Below are 15,098 nucleotides of genomic sequence, written 5' to 3' on the forward strand. Positions count from 1 at the left end.
AAGTAGCTTACTAGATACACAGATAGATAGATAAAGAAATTCTCAGAAGTTTAAAAAGAGATTGACCAAATCTTTTCCCAGTTACATGGGTACTAGGCTATAGAACCTCAGTCTGTTTTCTCCCCTTAACCCCTTTCTTATACGGTTATTTATTCAGGAGGAATAAGCAAGTGCTGTAAAATTGGGAAACTGTCTATATAAATTCTAGTTGCCATTTTTCATGTTGTTCTTAAACTTTACATCTGCAGTCACTTAAATACTCCTGGAACACAGTCAGATCAGCATAGTTAATGGGTGTAGAATTACTGTAATTTGTATCACTGAAACTCTTAGCGGGATGTGACACAGAATGAGGCTAATGATTTTACTCATTTTTAAAAAGTTAGTCTTAAAAAAAAAAAAAAGGAATGACAAGGTCGTTAAAATATTCTTCAGTTTAAGATATTGCTCATCTTATGATTCTAAGTGGTATTATGATTGTGGCTTTCCTGAGTCATCTTCTTTTTCTGGTGGAAAATATGGTAGGGGAAGAATGATTTTGTAACTAGGACTGCTGGAGAATGAAAATGGAAACTGACTTCAGTTAGAAAGGGTGGAACTTGAAGGTTGAATTTGGGACGATAACTGTCCAGGTCCACAGAAAGCATGACCTGTAGAGAGTCAGTTCATTCAGGATTAGGTCTTTTCTAAAGGAAATTCTAATTTTGTTCTTGTAAGTGTGTACTTGTCTTGAAGTCAGATAAATTAAATTGTAGAGGAAAAGATTAAATTAATATTTCTAGTAATAATAAGCTACTTAAATAGCATTAAATATTTAAGTAGTAGTTTTAGTAGTTTGAAGTAATATATAATTCCTTCTGTTGCTTGCAAAGACCTTTTGTTTGTTATTGACCATATTGTTATAAATATTTTAATGTAATTATTCATAAACAAAAAATCATTCCAATCAGAAGATTTTATATAATAAACATTAACAAATAATGGAATTGTTTCAAAATTGAAATTTAGGATGTGTCAATTTTGAACATTTCATGTGAACACATCTACATTTGCAGATTTAATATTCTTGCACAGAGAAAATTCTCAAAAGCAGAATTTATGTAAGAAAAACTTCATGAATTTCTGTTTAAATAAAAAGCACATTCAAGCAATTTCTGCTTTTCTTTAGTGTTGTGAATTAAGTTAGACATAGTAGTCCTTAGTTTTTTCAGTTTGTTTATTTATTTATTTATGTATTTTGTAATGTGCTTGTTTTCTTTTAGTCTTTCCTTTACCTAGCTTGGTACATGACCATGTCAGTCCTTGGCCATTACAACAATTTTTTCTTTGCTGCTCATCTTCTTGACATTGCAATGGGGTTCAAGACGTTACGAACTATCCTGTCATCAGTGACCCACAATGGTAAACAGGTATCAACTGTTACCTCTTTTCCTTTATGGTGGTTTTTTTTTTTTTTTTTTTTTGTTGGTTTGTTTGTTTGTTTGTTTTTTATACTGACAGAGTGCACAGGAAAGAGCACTTCTTGACTTAATTCAGCTGACCACTGAAAGCTGCTGTGCTAGTGCAAAAATTTGCCAGCAGGATTTATAATCATAAGAACGTGGCACTAGAATGCATGACATTAAATTTAGATTCTAGCTGTTATTGTGTTACTATGTTGCCCATAAACTTTCTGTTCAGATTTTTTTCAAGATTCTTCTAAAGAAAGATCCAGCTGAGATCCAGTTATTCTTTCTTTTGGAGGGCTGTTTGAGAGCCTCAGCTCCCTGATAGTAAGAAATCATTTCTGTAAGAAGTTACACAATCTGACATTGCACTTCTGATTTTAACTAGAGAAAATAATGAAGGCTTTTCATCCATTTAAATTTGTTCTATGAACAGTGTTTCCTGTAATGTGTTCCTCCTCTTTGATGGTCTTCCTATTTCAAAGAACCTTTTTAACACTTTTTTGAAGATAAAAACAACAACAACAACAAGACGACACACATCCTTGGTCTGCTTAGGAGACCTTCCAACAAGGCAGCTATAAATGTATAATTTTGTCTTCCAGCTTGTCCTAACAGTGGGATTACTGGCAGTAGTGGTATACTTGTACACAGTAGTGGCATTCAATTTTTTTCGCAAGTTCTACAACAAGAGTGAAGATGGTGATATGCCAGACATGAAATGTGATGATATGTTAACAGTAAGTCTTAGTTTGCTTTCTATTTTTTTTTGTTTGTTTGTTTTCTTAAATTATTATGTTTTTGCCCTGTCCTTTTTGTAATTCCTGTTCATATATTTGTATCATTAGCCTGCAAGAGAAAGACCATAAGGGAAAGCAAAGGAACAAATATAGTGAACGTCCTTAAGAACTAGATATACTCTGCGTATAATACACAAACACTTCTTTAAAGGAATAGGAGAAGTGTGGTAATATTTTTTGCTATAATTTCTGCAAAAGTGTAAACTAGCTAAAAGCCGTGAACCTGAGCTCAATCAGTTATAGACTAACATGTCTATATTTTTGTCCAGTTTGGGACCTTCAGTACAAGAAAGACACTGGTGAACTGGAGTATAGTCAGTGGAGAGTCACTTAAGATGGTCAGGCGATGGAGTACTTTCCCTGGGAGGAGCCTAAGTGAGTCGGGCTTGTTTGGCCTGGAGAAGAGAAGGCTTTGAGGCGAGAAGGGGGGAGCTTAAGAGCAGCTCCCCAGTGTCTAAAGAGAGGTTATTGGGAAGAATGAGCCAGTGATTTTTACAGCAGTGCATGGCGGGAGACCACAGAATGGAAGAAGGTATTCTGTCTGGATGTAAGGAAATATTTTTTCACCCTGAGGAACCAGGCAAAGGTACACCTTTCTAAGAGAGGTTGTGCAGCCTCCATGCTTGAGAGGATTTAACAACCTGACTGTATAAAGCCCTGAGTAACTTTGTCTAAACTTATAGTGGACTATACATGGAGCAGGAATCTGGACTTGGAGACCTCCTTAAGACCTTCTGACTTACATAGAATATTAGAATGGCTCGGGTTGGAAGGGACCTTAGAGATCATCTAGTTCCAACCCCCATGCCATAGGCAGTGATGCCACCCACTAGATCAGGTTGCTCAGGGCCTCATCTAACCTGGTCTTGAACACCTCCAGGGATGGGGCATCCACAACCTCTCTAGGCAACCTGTTCTATTGCCTCACTGCCCTCTGAGTGAAAAACTTCCTCCTAATATCTAATCTAAATCTCCCCTCTGCTGGTTTAAACCATTCCCTCTTGTCCTGTCATCATCTGATTGAGCAAAGAGTCACTCCATCTGTTTTATATGAAAATATACATGAAAAATGGCTAAAATATTATAAAGGAGTGAGCTAAAATAACACATAGAATAATACACAATGTGCTATATGTTAAGTGTCGTCTGTAAAAATGGTAAGACTTGCAATGTGATATGGAAAAAAAAAGGTGTTAATAATATATTTTTATTTTCGGTAATTGAAAAATAACATTGACTTTTAATGGTGAAATAAAAAACTTCTCTAAAAATATTACATTTCTCAGCCATTGGTCATTCAGCATTGTATGTTACTATTATACATTTCTTACTTACGGGATATAGGAGTAAGAGCAGTATAGAAGTAAAATAATGGGCCTTTCATATAGTTAGCTTTTAGGAATGACTATTGTGACTGTCACTGCTACTTTTTATACACTGAGAATTGTATCTGTAGTTAGCAAAAGTCCTTAAAGAAAAAGAATCAATCTTCTCCAGGACTCTGAGTTTGATAGCATAATCCTCTATTATATGATAAACTGGAATTTTTGCATTGTCATCACCCCACATGACTGTACTTATGGTACCCCTTTGCAGCATTGGTGTAGACTGTTTCCATCATTAGCCTGTCCTCTGAACAAACATGCTCAAAGGTTGTATTTGTTGTGTTGTGTTTTGTTTTATTTTTATTTATTTTTTTAAACATCAAAGATGGGGCAAGTCATTCACTTTTGAGCTAGAGTAACGGGAAATAGATTAGGTGGTAATGGTACTTTCTACTAGCATATTATTGTATGCTGAAACATTTGGACCTGAATCACGGTTTTCTGGTAGGCTCAAGGTAGTCAAACATTAATCTTTTTTGAACTGTGCCATAAAGACAGAACGTGAAATGCTGCAGTTTCAGATTCTCAGCAGCATTTCTGCCCTTTCGGAAGTATCCGTAAACTGGAGGAGAAAGAGATGACTTCACATAGTATTTCTGCTAGACCAGTGTCTGCCTATTACTGAATTTGCAAAAATGGATATTTTTACTCGTAGATGCAGACAAACTTTTTTGTATCTTTTTTTTTTTTTTTTTTAGTGCTACATGTTTCACATGTATGTTGGAGTACGTGCAGGTGGAGGAATTGGTGATGAAATAGAGGATCCAGCAGGAGATGAATATGAGATCTATCGGATTATCTTTGATATCACTTTCTTCTTCTTTGTGATTGTCATCCTGCTTGCCATTATTCAAGGTATATATTTGTAGTCCACTGTGACTGAAAGCATTATTTAGCCGTACATGGATCTGTGGTGGTTTTACCGTGCTGGGCAGCTAAACCCCACAACCGCTCTCTCACTCCCCCTCTTTTTGGATGAGGAGGGGGAGAAGTAAAGCAAAGAACAACTCATGGGTTGAGAATAAGGATAACTTAATTAAAGGGAAATAATAATAATAATTAAAGATTATTATGAACTAAAAAATTTAACTAAAGGGAAATAAAAAGGGAAAGGGGAAAAGGGAGGGGGAAAGGGAAAATAAAATAAAAAAGGAGGAAAACAAACAAATAAAACAAATGAAGTCTATGTGGAAGTGCAGAGGAAAGAAATTACTCTCCGCTTCCCGCAAATGAGCGATGATTGACCATGTCCTTGAAACACGTAGGCCTCAACGCACGTAGCCGGTGTTCGGGAGGAGGACCGAGGTTTTCACAATGAGAGCCCACCCCTCACCTCTTCTTCCTGTTTCTACCTTTTATTGCTGAGTGTGACATCACATAGTATGGAATATCCCTTTGGTTGGTTTAGGTCAGCTGCCCTAGTGATGTTTCTCTTCTCACTTTTTGCCCACCCCCTAGGAGGGTTAGAGAGAGGCCCGATGCTGTGCCAGTGCTGCTCAGCTGTAGACACAATGCTGGTGTGATAACACTGCTGTTCCAACTACAAGTGCAGAGCACAGCACTGTATGGGCTGCTGCAGGGAAAGTTAACATTCCAGCCAGACCCAGTACAGGATCTCAGTGCTACAGTTACCTTATGCCCAAGATTCAACCAGGACAGATCAAAAAGCAGATTTAGAAAGTAAATCACATCCATCTGGCTTTTATCCATATGCTGCTGTTCCTAGATTCCATATAACCAGCAGGCTCTAACTGGATCAATTGGATCAGTGTAGAAACAAAAAAGCTACTTGCCACAAGAATACTGATGTCATTACCATTTCTATCTTCTCATTGTCCCCTCTAAAAGACTCCCGTAAATGATCAGCAAGAGAAATAATTAGAAAGAATTGTTATTATTGCCTCTTGTCAACTAACAGGAAAATAACAAAAAATTTATGCCTATAAAAATGTTTTCTCACTTCCTACAAGGAAGTTTAGAAGGCAATTCTGAGCTTCTGTTACGTTGTTTATAACTCCTACTCAAGCAACAAGTTGTTTTAAAGGATTTGGGGAGGATGTAAAATTTTTCATAATCTTAAGTAGTTTATCTCCTACTGCTTGTTTCTTATTTTTGTGACTGGGTAAAGAGTAGAAGCCTTAGCTGTCAAGCTTGAGAGTAATTCTTATCTGGTATTCATTGGTTTTACAGCACAGTAGTTTTAGTGGAGTTATTGTGGAGTTATTCCATGCTTGTATTAGTGTAACCAAAGGGAGAATCATAAAGAATTTATAATCTTGAGCCATCTTTTCCCTGAAATGGCCCCTTGCTTTTGTAGAGCTCTAACAGTCAAACCTCAAGCTAAATGACAACCGTAATGAAAGAAGATGCATACAGCTCTGGGCCTCTTTGCATCTGCTGTGTATACATACCTGAACACTGTTAAATGTACAGTAGTGTTCTTACTATGGTAAAGCCTCCATTACTGCAAATCCAGGAACGTCTTTATATGCTGAGTTAAGGATAATAAATAATACTGCAAATAAATCAGAAGTCTGCTTATCCTATATTTTGTAATTCCAAATGGTACTGACAACCATGTTACAGATAGCTGTTCTGTCTGAGTTGCTCATTTTCCTTCACATATCTGGATGTTGTTGCATTTGTTGGAAGGTATATCACTTTTCTACTATTTCTACACAAGACTGCAACTGAATATTCTTTGTCAGAGTTGTTCTGGATTTCCAAATCTTTGTCACAGTTCTTGAACATTAACTATTATTTTAACTTGATCCCTAGGTTTAATTATTGATGCTTTTGGTGAGTTAAGAGATCAGCAAGAACAAGTTAAAGAAGACATGGAGGTAAGAACATCCAGTTGCCGAACCATTTTCAGGTTTTCTCAAAAGAAAACCAGTTCAATAAAGGGGTAGTACAGCCAGTGAATAGTTTTTAAATTGAAGGGAAAACACAGTTCTGTAGAGGATCCAATGTCATACAGTGTCCTGGATGAGATCATACTCATACATCTCAGTTCATTTGATGGAAAAAGTAACTTAGAAGTTTTTTTTTGGTTGTTGTTTTATTTATTGCATTATAAGATCTTAAATAAGTAGTTCTGTTAGTACAATTAAATAGACTTTAGACTATTTAGACTATTTAGTCTTAGTTTTTATGAAGAGAATACTCTGCTAGCATCCAGGTTCAGGATAATGTTTACTGCTCTTTGCTCTGTACTGGGAAAGAGGCACGCTACAGGCAGGTGCTAGCTGCTACTTGCATCGGACGTAAACACTGTCTGCACTTATATTCTGCTCTATTTTAGATTTGTTTGGTAGAGTTTTCTAACACTTATTAAAACTGTCATGATGCATTTCATCTCAGATGTAATTTTCTTTGGTTAATCTATGTGTGAGTATCCAGTACTTGCTGGAAAACTTGCTGGTTTTCTCTTCTGTCATTTAAGTATGAATGTAATAATTCAGAAGACTGTTGAGAAAGAACTGCTGTGTTATGTTATCTAGTCTAAAAGCATATTCAACTTCAGCTGAATGAACGCAATAAGCAGTTGAGGTAAATACTGCCATGTGCTACAATGAGTACTACTTCTAATGTTCAAGGAAGAGTAAATGACAGCTTTGACTGATATGTTCAATGCCATTCTTTCTCCTCATATCTATTCACCTATAGGTCTTGAAGATTTATTTATTTATTTATTGAACAGTAACTGCTCTGATGGCAGTTAATTTTCTATTCAAGTGTTTTGGCTGAAGCATCCAGTCCCAATCATTAAAAGAAAAGCCATGTTCAGTGCATGTTATAGTTGATGCATTGCAATTTTGAAGAAAATTGTTGCATTATAGGGTGGCTGTTCTCAAAGGGGTGCAGGGTTATATATAGTGTTGAAGTGTTGTGTGTTTTTTCTTTTAGACAAAGTGCTTTATCTGTGGAATAGGAAATGATTACTTTGATACAGTGCCCCATGGCTTTGAAACACACACACTGCAGGAGCACAACTTGGCCAATTATTTGTAAGTACAGTAAAAATGAACTTCTTGGTAACTCATGACCCCTGCAGCCTCTGCAAGTACCTGATTAGCTCTATTGCATAAGCATGAGTCAGTACCATTTGGCTTTGATGTGCATTCATGCTGCCTGAATGAACGAAAAAAAGAAAGAGACTTTTTTTTTTTTTTTTTTTTTTGACTAGAATCCATGAAAAAGAAAGCTTGAGCTTTCCATTTATTAGGAAAACTGTTCTGAACTTTGTGAGGCAAGATCATTTCTGTGGAGGTAGGAGCAGAGAATGAACAAACTTCAATACGTTGTTTCCAATTTGGTTGTGAGACACCAATTTTGTGTGAGCTAGGATATGGAAACTGGGAATCTGGTATGTGGCTAGTTAGCATCGTTGATTTCTTAATGATATTCAGCATTTTGTATTCATTAAAAAAAAAAAAATAATCAATGGCTACTCTCTATGTCTAAGTGTCTATGGGCATGAAAATGTCTATTACAATTTTCAAATAGCTTAGAAAAATCTTCATTTAAACGAAGTACTCATTTATTGTAAATCACATTGAATCTTCTGCATTTTGGCATACTATTCATTGAACAATGAATGAATGTTAACATTTTGAGGAAAGTATATTTTGTAAGTCTGGGAATATCATCATAAATATAATTCTGGAACTTGAAAGTACATGAACAACATTTTCTCACATTTTTGTACACAACATGTTGAGAAATACTCATCAATCTGTGGGTTGCATAGTGCTTTCAGATACTGTATCCATAATAACTCTTTATTTGATCGTAGGTTTTTCCTGATGTATCTTATTAATAAAGATGAAACAGAGCATACAGGACAGGTATGTGAACAATTCTATGAATGCCAACATCTACTAAATGAGATTGGTTCTAAAATAAAAATCATTCTGTCTTGGCAAAACTAAGTATTCTAATAAATAATACCCTATATGGTAAGTAACTTAATTGTCATTCTAAACAGTTCTTAGGATTTTGGTTGTTTAATGTTAGATTGAGTATCAATTCTCTGACGTTTCCTATTTTGTTATCTGACCTGTTATTCTTGAAGTATTACTTACACAAAAAATATAAATACAGACTATAAGCAAAAATAATGAGAAGCAGAACATTTAAGCATTCTGTGAAAGCAACATTCCTTGTCTTTCCCTGTTGATTTTTTTTTTCTCTCTCTCATTTAATATGATTCATCAATTATATGATCTATTTTTACATTTCTAGATAAGTCAATATGAAAGCACTTGTGTATATATATGAAATGAAACCTGTGAAAACAATTCTAACAGGCGGTTTCTTTTCTGTTTGCTTTTTAAATGGTCCTTTGAAATCCATTTTTTAATGCATTATGTGTATGGATGCTTTTAAATGACTGATATAGAAATTCAGTCAAATTTCTGTGACAGAAAAAAATCTGCTTATGTTTATACCAGTTTTAGTTGAGCTTTACGGTGCTTCTAGATGTGAAATTACAGTTAAACTATCTGGTCATCTTTTGTGTGTTTTTTCTAGTGCTTTTTGTCTAGGTGACAAAAATGTAAAATCTACTCTAAACTGATTAAAAAAAAAAAGTCATGCTTGATGTTTTCTCATTGAATCAATTTAAGTTATTTAAATTTTGTTTCTTTCAGGAATCCTATGTATGGAAAATGTATCAAGAACGGTGCTGGGAGTTTTTTCCTGCTGGTGATTGCTTCCGAAAACAGTATGAAGACCAGCTCAACTAAGCAGAGATGAGGATTTCCACTTGAAAATACATTCATGTATTTCCCAACTCCTTTGGGAATATCCAATAGACTTCTTAAATCCCCGAAGCTGTGTGCTTTATGGAGCACCAAAGCTCTGTTTTTAATGACCCAACTGTGCTTTTACTTTCTTCTGTATTTGCTTTGAGAACAATGGAGTAAAGAACAATGAAAAATAACAGCAACTCTGGAAAACAAACCAACCACTTGCACACACAATAGATGAATCCCAATACATAACATGCTCACATAAGAAGAGACTTGAGACAGCTTATTTCTGAAACTGCCAGATGATGCCCTTGTCTATAAAATCACACATGGGGTGACATGGTAGCAACACTCATTCAGTCTATTTATTTCATCATCCTGGAAGGAACTATATGTAGTTCACAGAGCACTGTAAAAGATTGTTGTGGACACTAAGTTGTGGGGAAATAGTGCCTTACTATATGTGGGTTGAGCTATGCAGAAGATGAGTGCATGATGACATTGTATTTTTTTCTTTTTTTCTTTTTTTTTTTTTTTTTTTTTCTTCCAAGTTAATATTTATTTTGTGGTTTTAGTGGGTTTGGGAGGAAGGAGTTTGATTGTGCACATCTTTTTGTTAAGACTGGAGTGTCTCAGGACAAGATTAGGTCATTCTCATCAAGTTTATTTCACATTTACCTTCCTCTTTAGCTTTTGCTCTTATTTTGGTAATGCTCTGATACAACACTGCAACTTTATGAAATCTTTGTATGAAGACAAGAAGACTGCAAAAAACACTTTAACAAGAAATGTTTCATTGCATGTTTATTATGCAAGTTTAAAACAATCAAAGAAACTACCTTCAAAAGCAAGTTGATCAACATGAAAAAAACATTCACAATAATTATTTCCATAGTAATAAAGTGTTGTGGGCTTTATTGTACATCTGGAACAAGTGTCATCAGCCAACAATGTATATGTTATGAATTTGATAGCAGTTTGGGTTTCTTTTCTTTTCCTTTCTGTCATTTCTGCCACCTGTGATCAATAGTGGAGTTGAAGATTTTCTTGTTAAATTATTTTTTAAAATCAAAGCTGAAGCAATATCCATTCAGGGATCCCATCAGTTGCATCATGAAACACCAATGATGTGTATGTCACTCCATTTTGAGTCCTTTTCAATTGTAATGCCAGTCTTTACAAATAAAAAGAGAGATTCAGAATGGAAATCAGGTGGTTTTGGGAGCATTTGAGGTTTCTTATTGAGTCTTTTTATTAATCCCTGAGTTAATTGTACCCATGTCAAAACAGGCTTAAGTTGCTGTATAAGTTGCGCAAGGATTAAGTTGCTCAAGGATTTTTTGTTTTCTCCTTACAGGACTTCTTGCTCTTCTGCTGCTCTGTTTCATTTTCTTACAGCCCACATCTTTGTCACAAAAGAAAGTTGATGTCAGTATTCGGTTGTACCTTTGAAAAGTAATAACTAAGGGAATAATCCTTTAAAAATACTGTATACAGTATTCAAAGCTAGGCTTTCAGTTCAGTGGATTATGGATAATGATACTCTGAAATTGGGATCCTGTTGAGGATTCTGGTTTCGGTTGTCCCAAATTCCACAATATTTGGACCAGAGGCTGGTCAGGCCGGTGATGGTGGGAAAAAGAGGGTAAAGCAGCACCAATTTGTATTAAACAACCCCGGTCAGTTTGGATTATTTATTCTAGCTTTGTTTCTTCAGTTTGACACAATGTAGATGGTTTGAATCCACCTTTTTTTTGCTTGGTGTATTTGGGCTAGAAATTGGAGATTGCAGTAACGTTTCTTTTTGGGTATATGACATGAGAATGGTTTTCTAATGGGGCAAAGACAAACACTCATACATTCATTTAGTCTTGCACATTTTGTTGAGAAATTGGTAGCTAAAGATTCTGACTGATGTTTCAAGATCCCTTTATTTTGAAAGCAATTTCAAATGGACTTTGTGGGCAAATATAAAAGTGACATGTTTCTTTAACCATAGCCTTAACTTCACCTTGTTGCCTTCAGAAATCACAAGGATTCTGGGACATCCGTGCTGTTAAATCCTGTATGGAGTGTCATAAATACATGTGAAGCCACTCTTTTAGTGTGATACGTAGCAATTATATGGTGAGACAAAACGTTTCATTGTAGGTATGAAAAATCTTCATTTACTGAATGAAGTTTATTAGTACCTTTCCCAAAAGTTTTTCCTGCAACTAAGAATTGGTTCATTAAATCTTACAGGATTAGTGTTCACTGCTGAAAGTGACTGGAAACTGGCTTCAGCAAACCCTCAGAGCCTGGTCGTACTGACCCCTGTGGAATGGCTGTGGAGTTTCTGAAACACCGTGAAACTTGACTTTCTTCTTTGATTCACTGCACAAAAAGTTGCTACTGGGAGGTTTTTTTGTTTGTTTGTTTGTTTTGTTTTGTTTTTTTTTTTTTTTTTTTAATACTTAACACATTCAATTCAAGAAAATAAACTCACTTTGAAATTAAAACTATGAATACATATCATACGGGACTATTTTAAAATTATGTATTTCCTGTGTTTCTTACTGTTTCTGACACTGATGTCTGCCTTTAATGGGATATTATTAGTAAGGCAAATCACTTACTATGTAATACAGACTGAGGTATACAAGCTACTACAGTTTAATTTGTTTTAGAATTACACAAAATAAAAAGAATTCTTAATTTTTATTTTAAATGGCTAACCTTACTGAAACAAATGCAACTTCTTGGAATTTGTGTGTTTTATTATGCTTAAAATAAGCAATATGAGCATATGAACACAGTCAACCAATTCACTATTTGTACTGCTTTATCAAAAAAGAGCAGCTAATAGTATGTTGCTTGAAAACACTGCAATTTTCAACCCAAAAAAAATAAATTATAATGCTTATGCACAGGTTATTTAAGGTTATACTTGCACATATATTTGTATATGTTATTATATATTTTTGTAAGCTTTTAGCTGAATTTACAGATGATGTCAGTAAAAGTGTAATTTACAGGTGGAACTGTTTCCCTTTATTGAAGGTAATGCACAGACTTTGTTGCTGTTTACTTCTGAAGGTCAAGCATAAAGAGGGCTGATAAGAACTCCAGAACTGTTGATCCTAGTTTATTTGTGTTAATATCAGCAAAGAACCCAAGAAATGAATGGCAATGGTAAAGTGAAGTAAGATGAAAGAGTATTTTGAGGTGTGGTTAGTTTGTGGAAATTGAATTATCCACTGATATATCATCCCACTTAGAACTGAATTGCTAAGGAAGAAACATGTATTACACCTTCTTCCAATACTTTGTTCCATCTTTCATTCTACTAAAAAACTGAATTCTTAAGTCTGCGTTTTTTGCTAAGACAATCACAGAAAAGAGAAAATAGGAGGCCACCGTGATACCCTTGGCCCACATATTACTACAGAACTACTGCCTTCCATCTTGGCCTCTAAAATACTACTTAAGATGTTGTTGAGTATTTAGGTTACTGCTTTTACAGGACTCTTACTAATGAATACCTTTTTCTTTATGATTTGCTTGAATGGTTTTCTGACTCCTTTGAAAAAAAATTCTGCAAATTCGGAGGTGCCTAATTTTTCTTTTTGCTTACATAATCACCAGTATTCTCACGTTGTTATATATATATATATTTATTTTCTACAGTAATTTTTGCTTCTCGTTAGCCAAAACAAGTATCACTGTAGTGAATATCTTCTGTCAAAAGATAAGCCATCTGTCTTACATAGAGCACAGGTGGGTATGTTCTCTGGTAAAATCTACTATTTATCCTCATAAATGTAGCTCCTTAAGACCCTTCTTAAGTCACGGCCACTTTTATTTGTGTATTTAGTTGTCTCTCTCAGTTTTCAGCTTTTCTAAATCCATAATAAACCATAGAGGTGTGACTGCAAATAGGAATTCAATTTAAATCATCCTACAGTCACTTATGGCAGACTTACAAGATATTTAAGCATAAAAGTCCTTTTAATGTGAGCTTATTTTGCAGCTGCATCATTTTTTGTCTTGTTGTTGTTGTTCTATTAATGTCTTTTCTGGATTACAGTTTTCTCTGTAGTCTTCATGCCATTTTAACTATTTCCGTGCAATTTATCTAGTTTTCTTCACAATAGTATTTTTCTTTGCTTTGGATACTCATTTAGGTAAAAATATCTTTGTGTTAAATGGTAAAGAAGACCCTTCGCAGCAGTTTTTATAGACCGCTGACAGCCAAATGGCATCAGATTCTGCTGTGCAAATGGACATCAAAAAGTGAGACTACTTTTGATGCCAACAGAACAGTTTTTTAGTAATATAGAGGATCATGGGAAGACTTACTATTAAAAAGGTTTGGAGTTCTATGTGTGGGTGCTGAATGGGAAGATTTGAGCTAAAGTTCACCTAAAAAAAGTTTTGAAATTTCTGAAATGTAAAGGAAAAAAACTCAAAAATACACAACTTTAAAATTCAAAGGACTTTACTGTCAATCCATGGTGTAAATGCTCCAAGTTTGCATACAAGATGTAGTTGCTGTGTTGCTTGGTAGAACTTTCAGTTGTAGAGACCAAATACCTCTCTTTTAGGAGAGGTATTTTTTTTTTTATGTTAATCACTTTTAGAACATTGAAAGTTGGCTTTGTAATGCTGGATCATACAATTTTGAGATGTGACATGAGTATGAATATTCTAATTAATTGTTTCTTACACAGTGCTGGTGGAATAGAGGGAAACTGTGCATGAGTTGAACACATTCTGAAAACAAAACCAACAAGACCAACAACAAAATACAACCCTAAAGAAGCCAGGGAGAATGGAAAGTTCTGAAGTAAAAGAAAAAAAAAAAAAAAGTTTTATCTGTTGAGAAGTGGAATTCAGTTATCACAGAATCACAGAATTTCTAGGTTGGAAGAGACCTCAAGATCATCGAGTCCAACCTCTGACCTAATGCTAACAATCCCCACTAAACCATATCCCTAAGCTCTACGTCTAAACATCTTTTAAAGACTTCCAGGGATGGTGACTCCACCACTTCCCTGGGCAGCCTGTTCCAGTGTCTAACAACCCTTTCGGTAAAGAAGTTCTTCCTAACATCCAACCTAAAACTCCCCTGGCGCAACTTTAGCCCATTCCCCCTCATCCTGTCACCAGGCACGTGGGAGAACAGACCAACTCCTACCTCACTACAGCCTCCTTTAAGGGGTGACCTTATCGCTCTCTACATCTGTAGAGAGCCTCCTTTTCTCCAGGCTGAACAAGCCCAGCTCCCTCAGCCGCTCCTCGTAGGACTTGTTCTCCAGGCCCCTCACCAGCTTTGTCGCCCTTCTCTGCACCCGCTCAAGCACCTTGATGTCCTTCTTGTAGCGAGGGGCCCAAAACTGAACACAGTACTTGAGGTGTGGTCTCACCAGAGCCGAGTACAGGGGGACGATCACCTCCCTAGACCTGCTGGCCACACTGTTTCTGATACAAGGCAGGATGCCGTTGGCCTTCTTGGCCACCTGAGCACACTGCTGGCTCATATTCAGCCGACTATCCACCATCACTCCCAGGTCCTTCTCTGCCTGGCAGCTCTCCAACCACTCATCTCCCAGCCTGTAGCTCTGCTTGGGGTTGTTGCGCCCCAGGTGCAGGACCCGACACTTGGACTTGTTGAACTTCATACAGTTGACCTCAGCCCATCGGTGCAGCCTATCCAGATCCTCCTGCAGA

The 15,098-nt window shown here is 35.9% G+C and overlaps 1 protein-coding gene across 13 annotated transcripts in view; it reads left to right on the forward strand.

Annotated features, from left to right (window-relative positions):
• The window catches only part of RYR2 (ryanodine receptor 2), a 415,779-nt gene extending 405,895 nt beyond the window's left edge, over positions 1 to 9,884 (forward strand). For all 13 annotated transcript variants that reach the window (XM_032184912.1, XM_032184915.1, XM_032184916.1 and 10 more), the window contains 7 exons: positions 1,263 to 1,409; positions 2,051 to 2,185; positions 4,329 to 4,485; positions 6,409 to 6,473; positions 7,540 to 7,640; positions 8,429 to 8,480; positions 9,285 to 9,884. In XM_032184912.1, the coding sequence (XP_032040803.1) occupies positions 1,263 to 1,409; positions 2,051 to 2,185; positions 4,329 to 4,485; positions 6,409 to 6,473; positions 7,540 to 7,640; positions 8,429 to 8,480; positions 9,285 to 9,380 (753 nt within the window). In that variant the 3' untranslated portion in view covers positions 9,381 to 9,884. The remainder of the gene's footprint in view (positions 1 to 1,262; positions 1,410 to 2,050; positions 2,186 to 4,328; positions 4,486 to 6,408; positions 6,474 to 7,539; positions 7,641 to 8,428; positions 8,481 to 9,284) is intronic.
• Positions 9,885 to 15,098: the final 5,214 nt, after the last annotated feature.

The sequence above is a fragment of the Aythya fuligula genome, chromosome 3 (assembly GCF_009819795.1).
Source record: "Aythya fuligula isolate bAytFul2 chromosome 3, bAytFul2.pri, whole genome shotgun sequence".
Lineage (NCBI taxonomy): Eukaryota > Metazoa > Chordata > Aves > Anseriformes > Anatidae > Aythya > Aythya fuligula.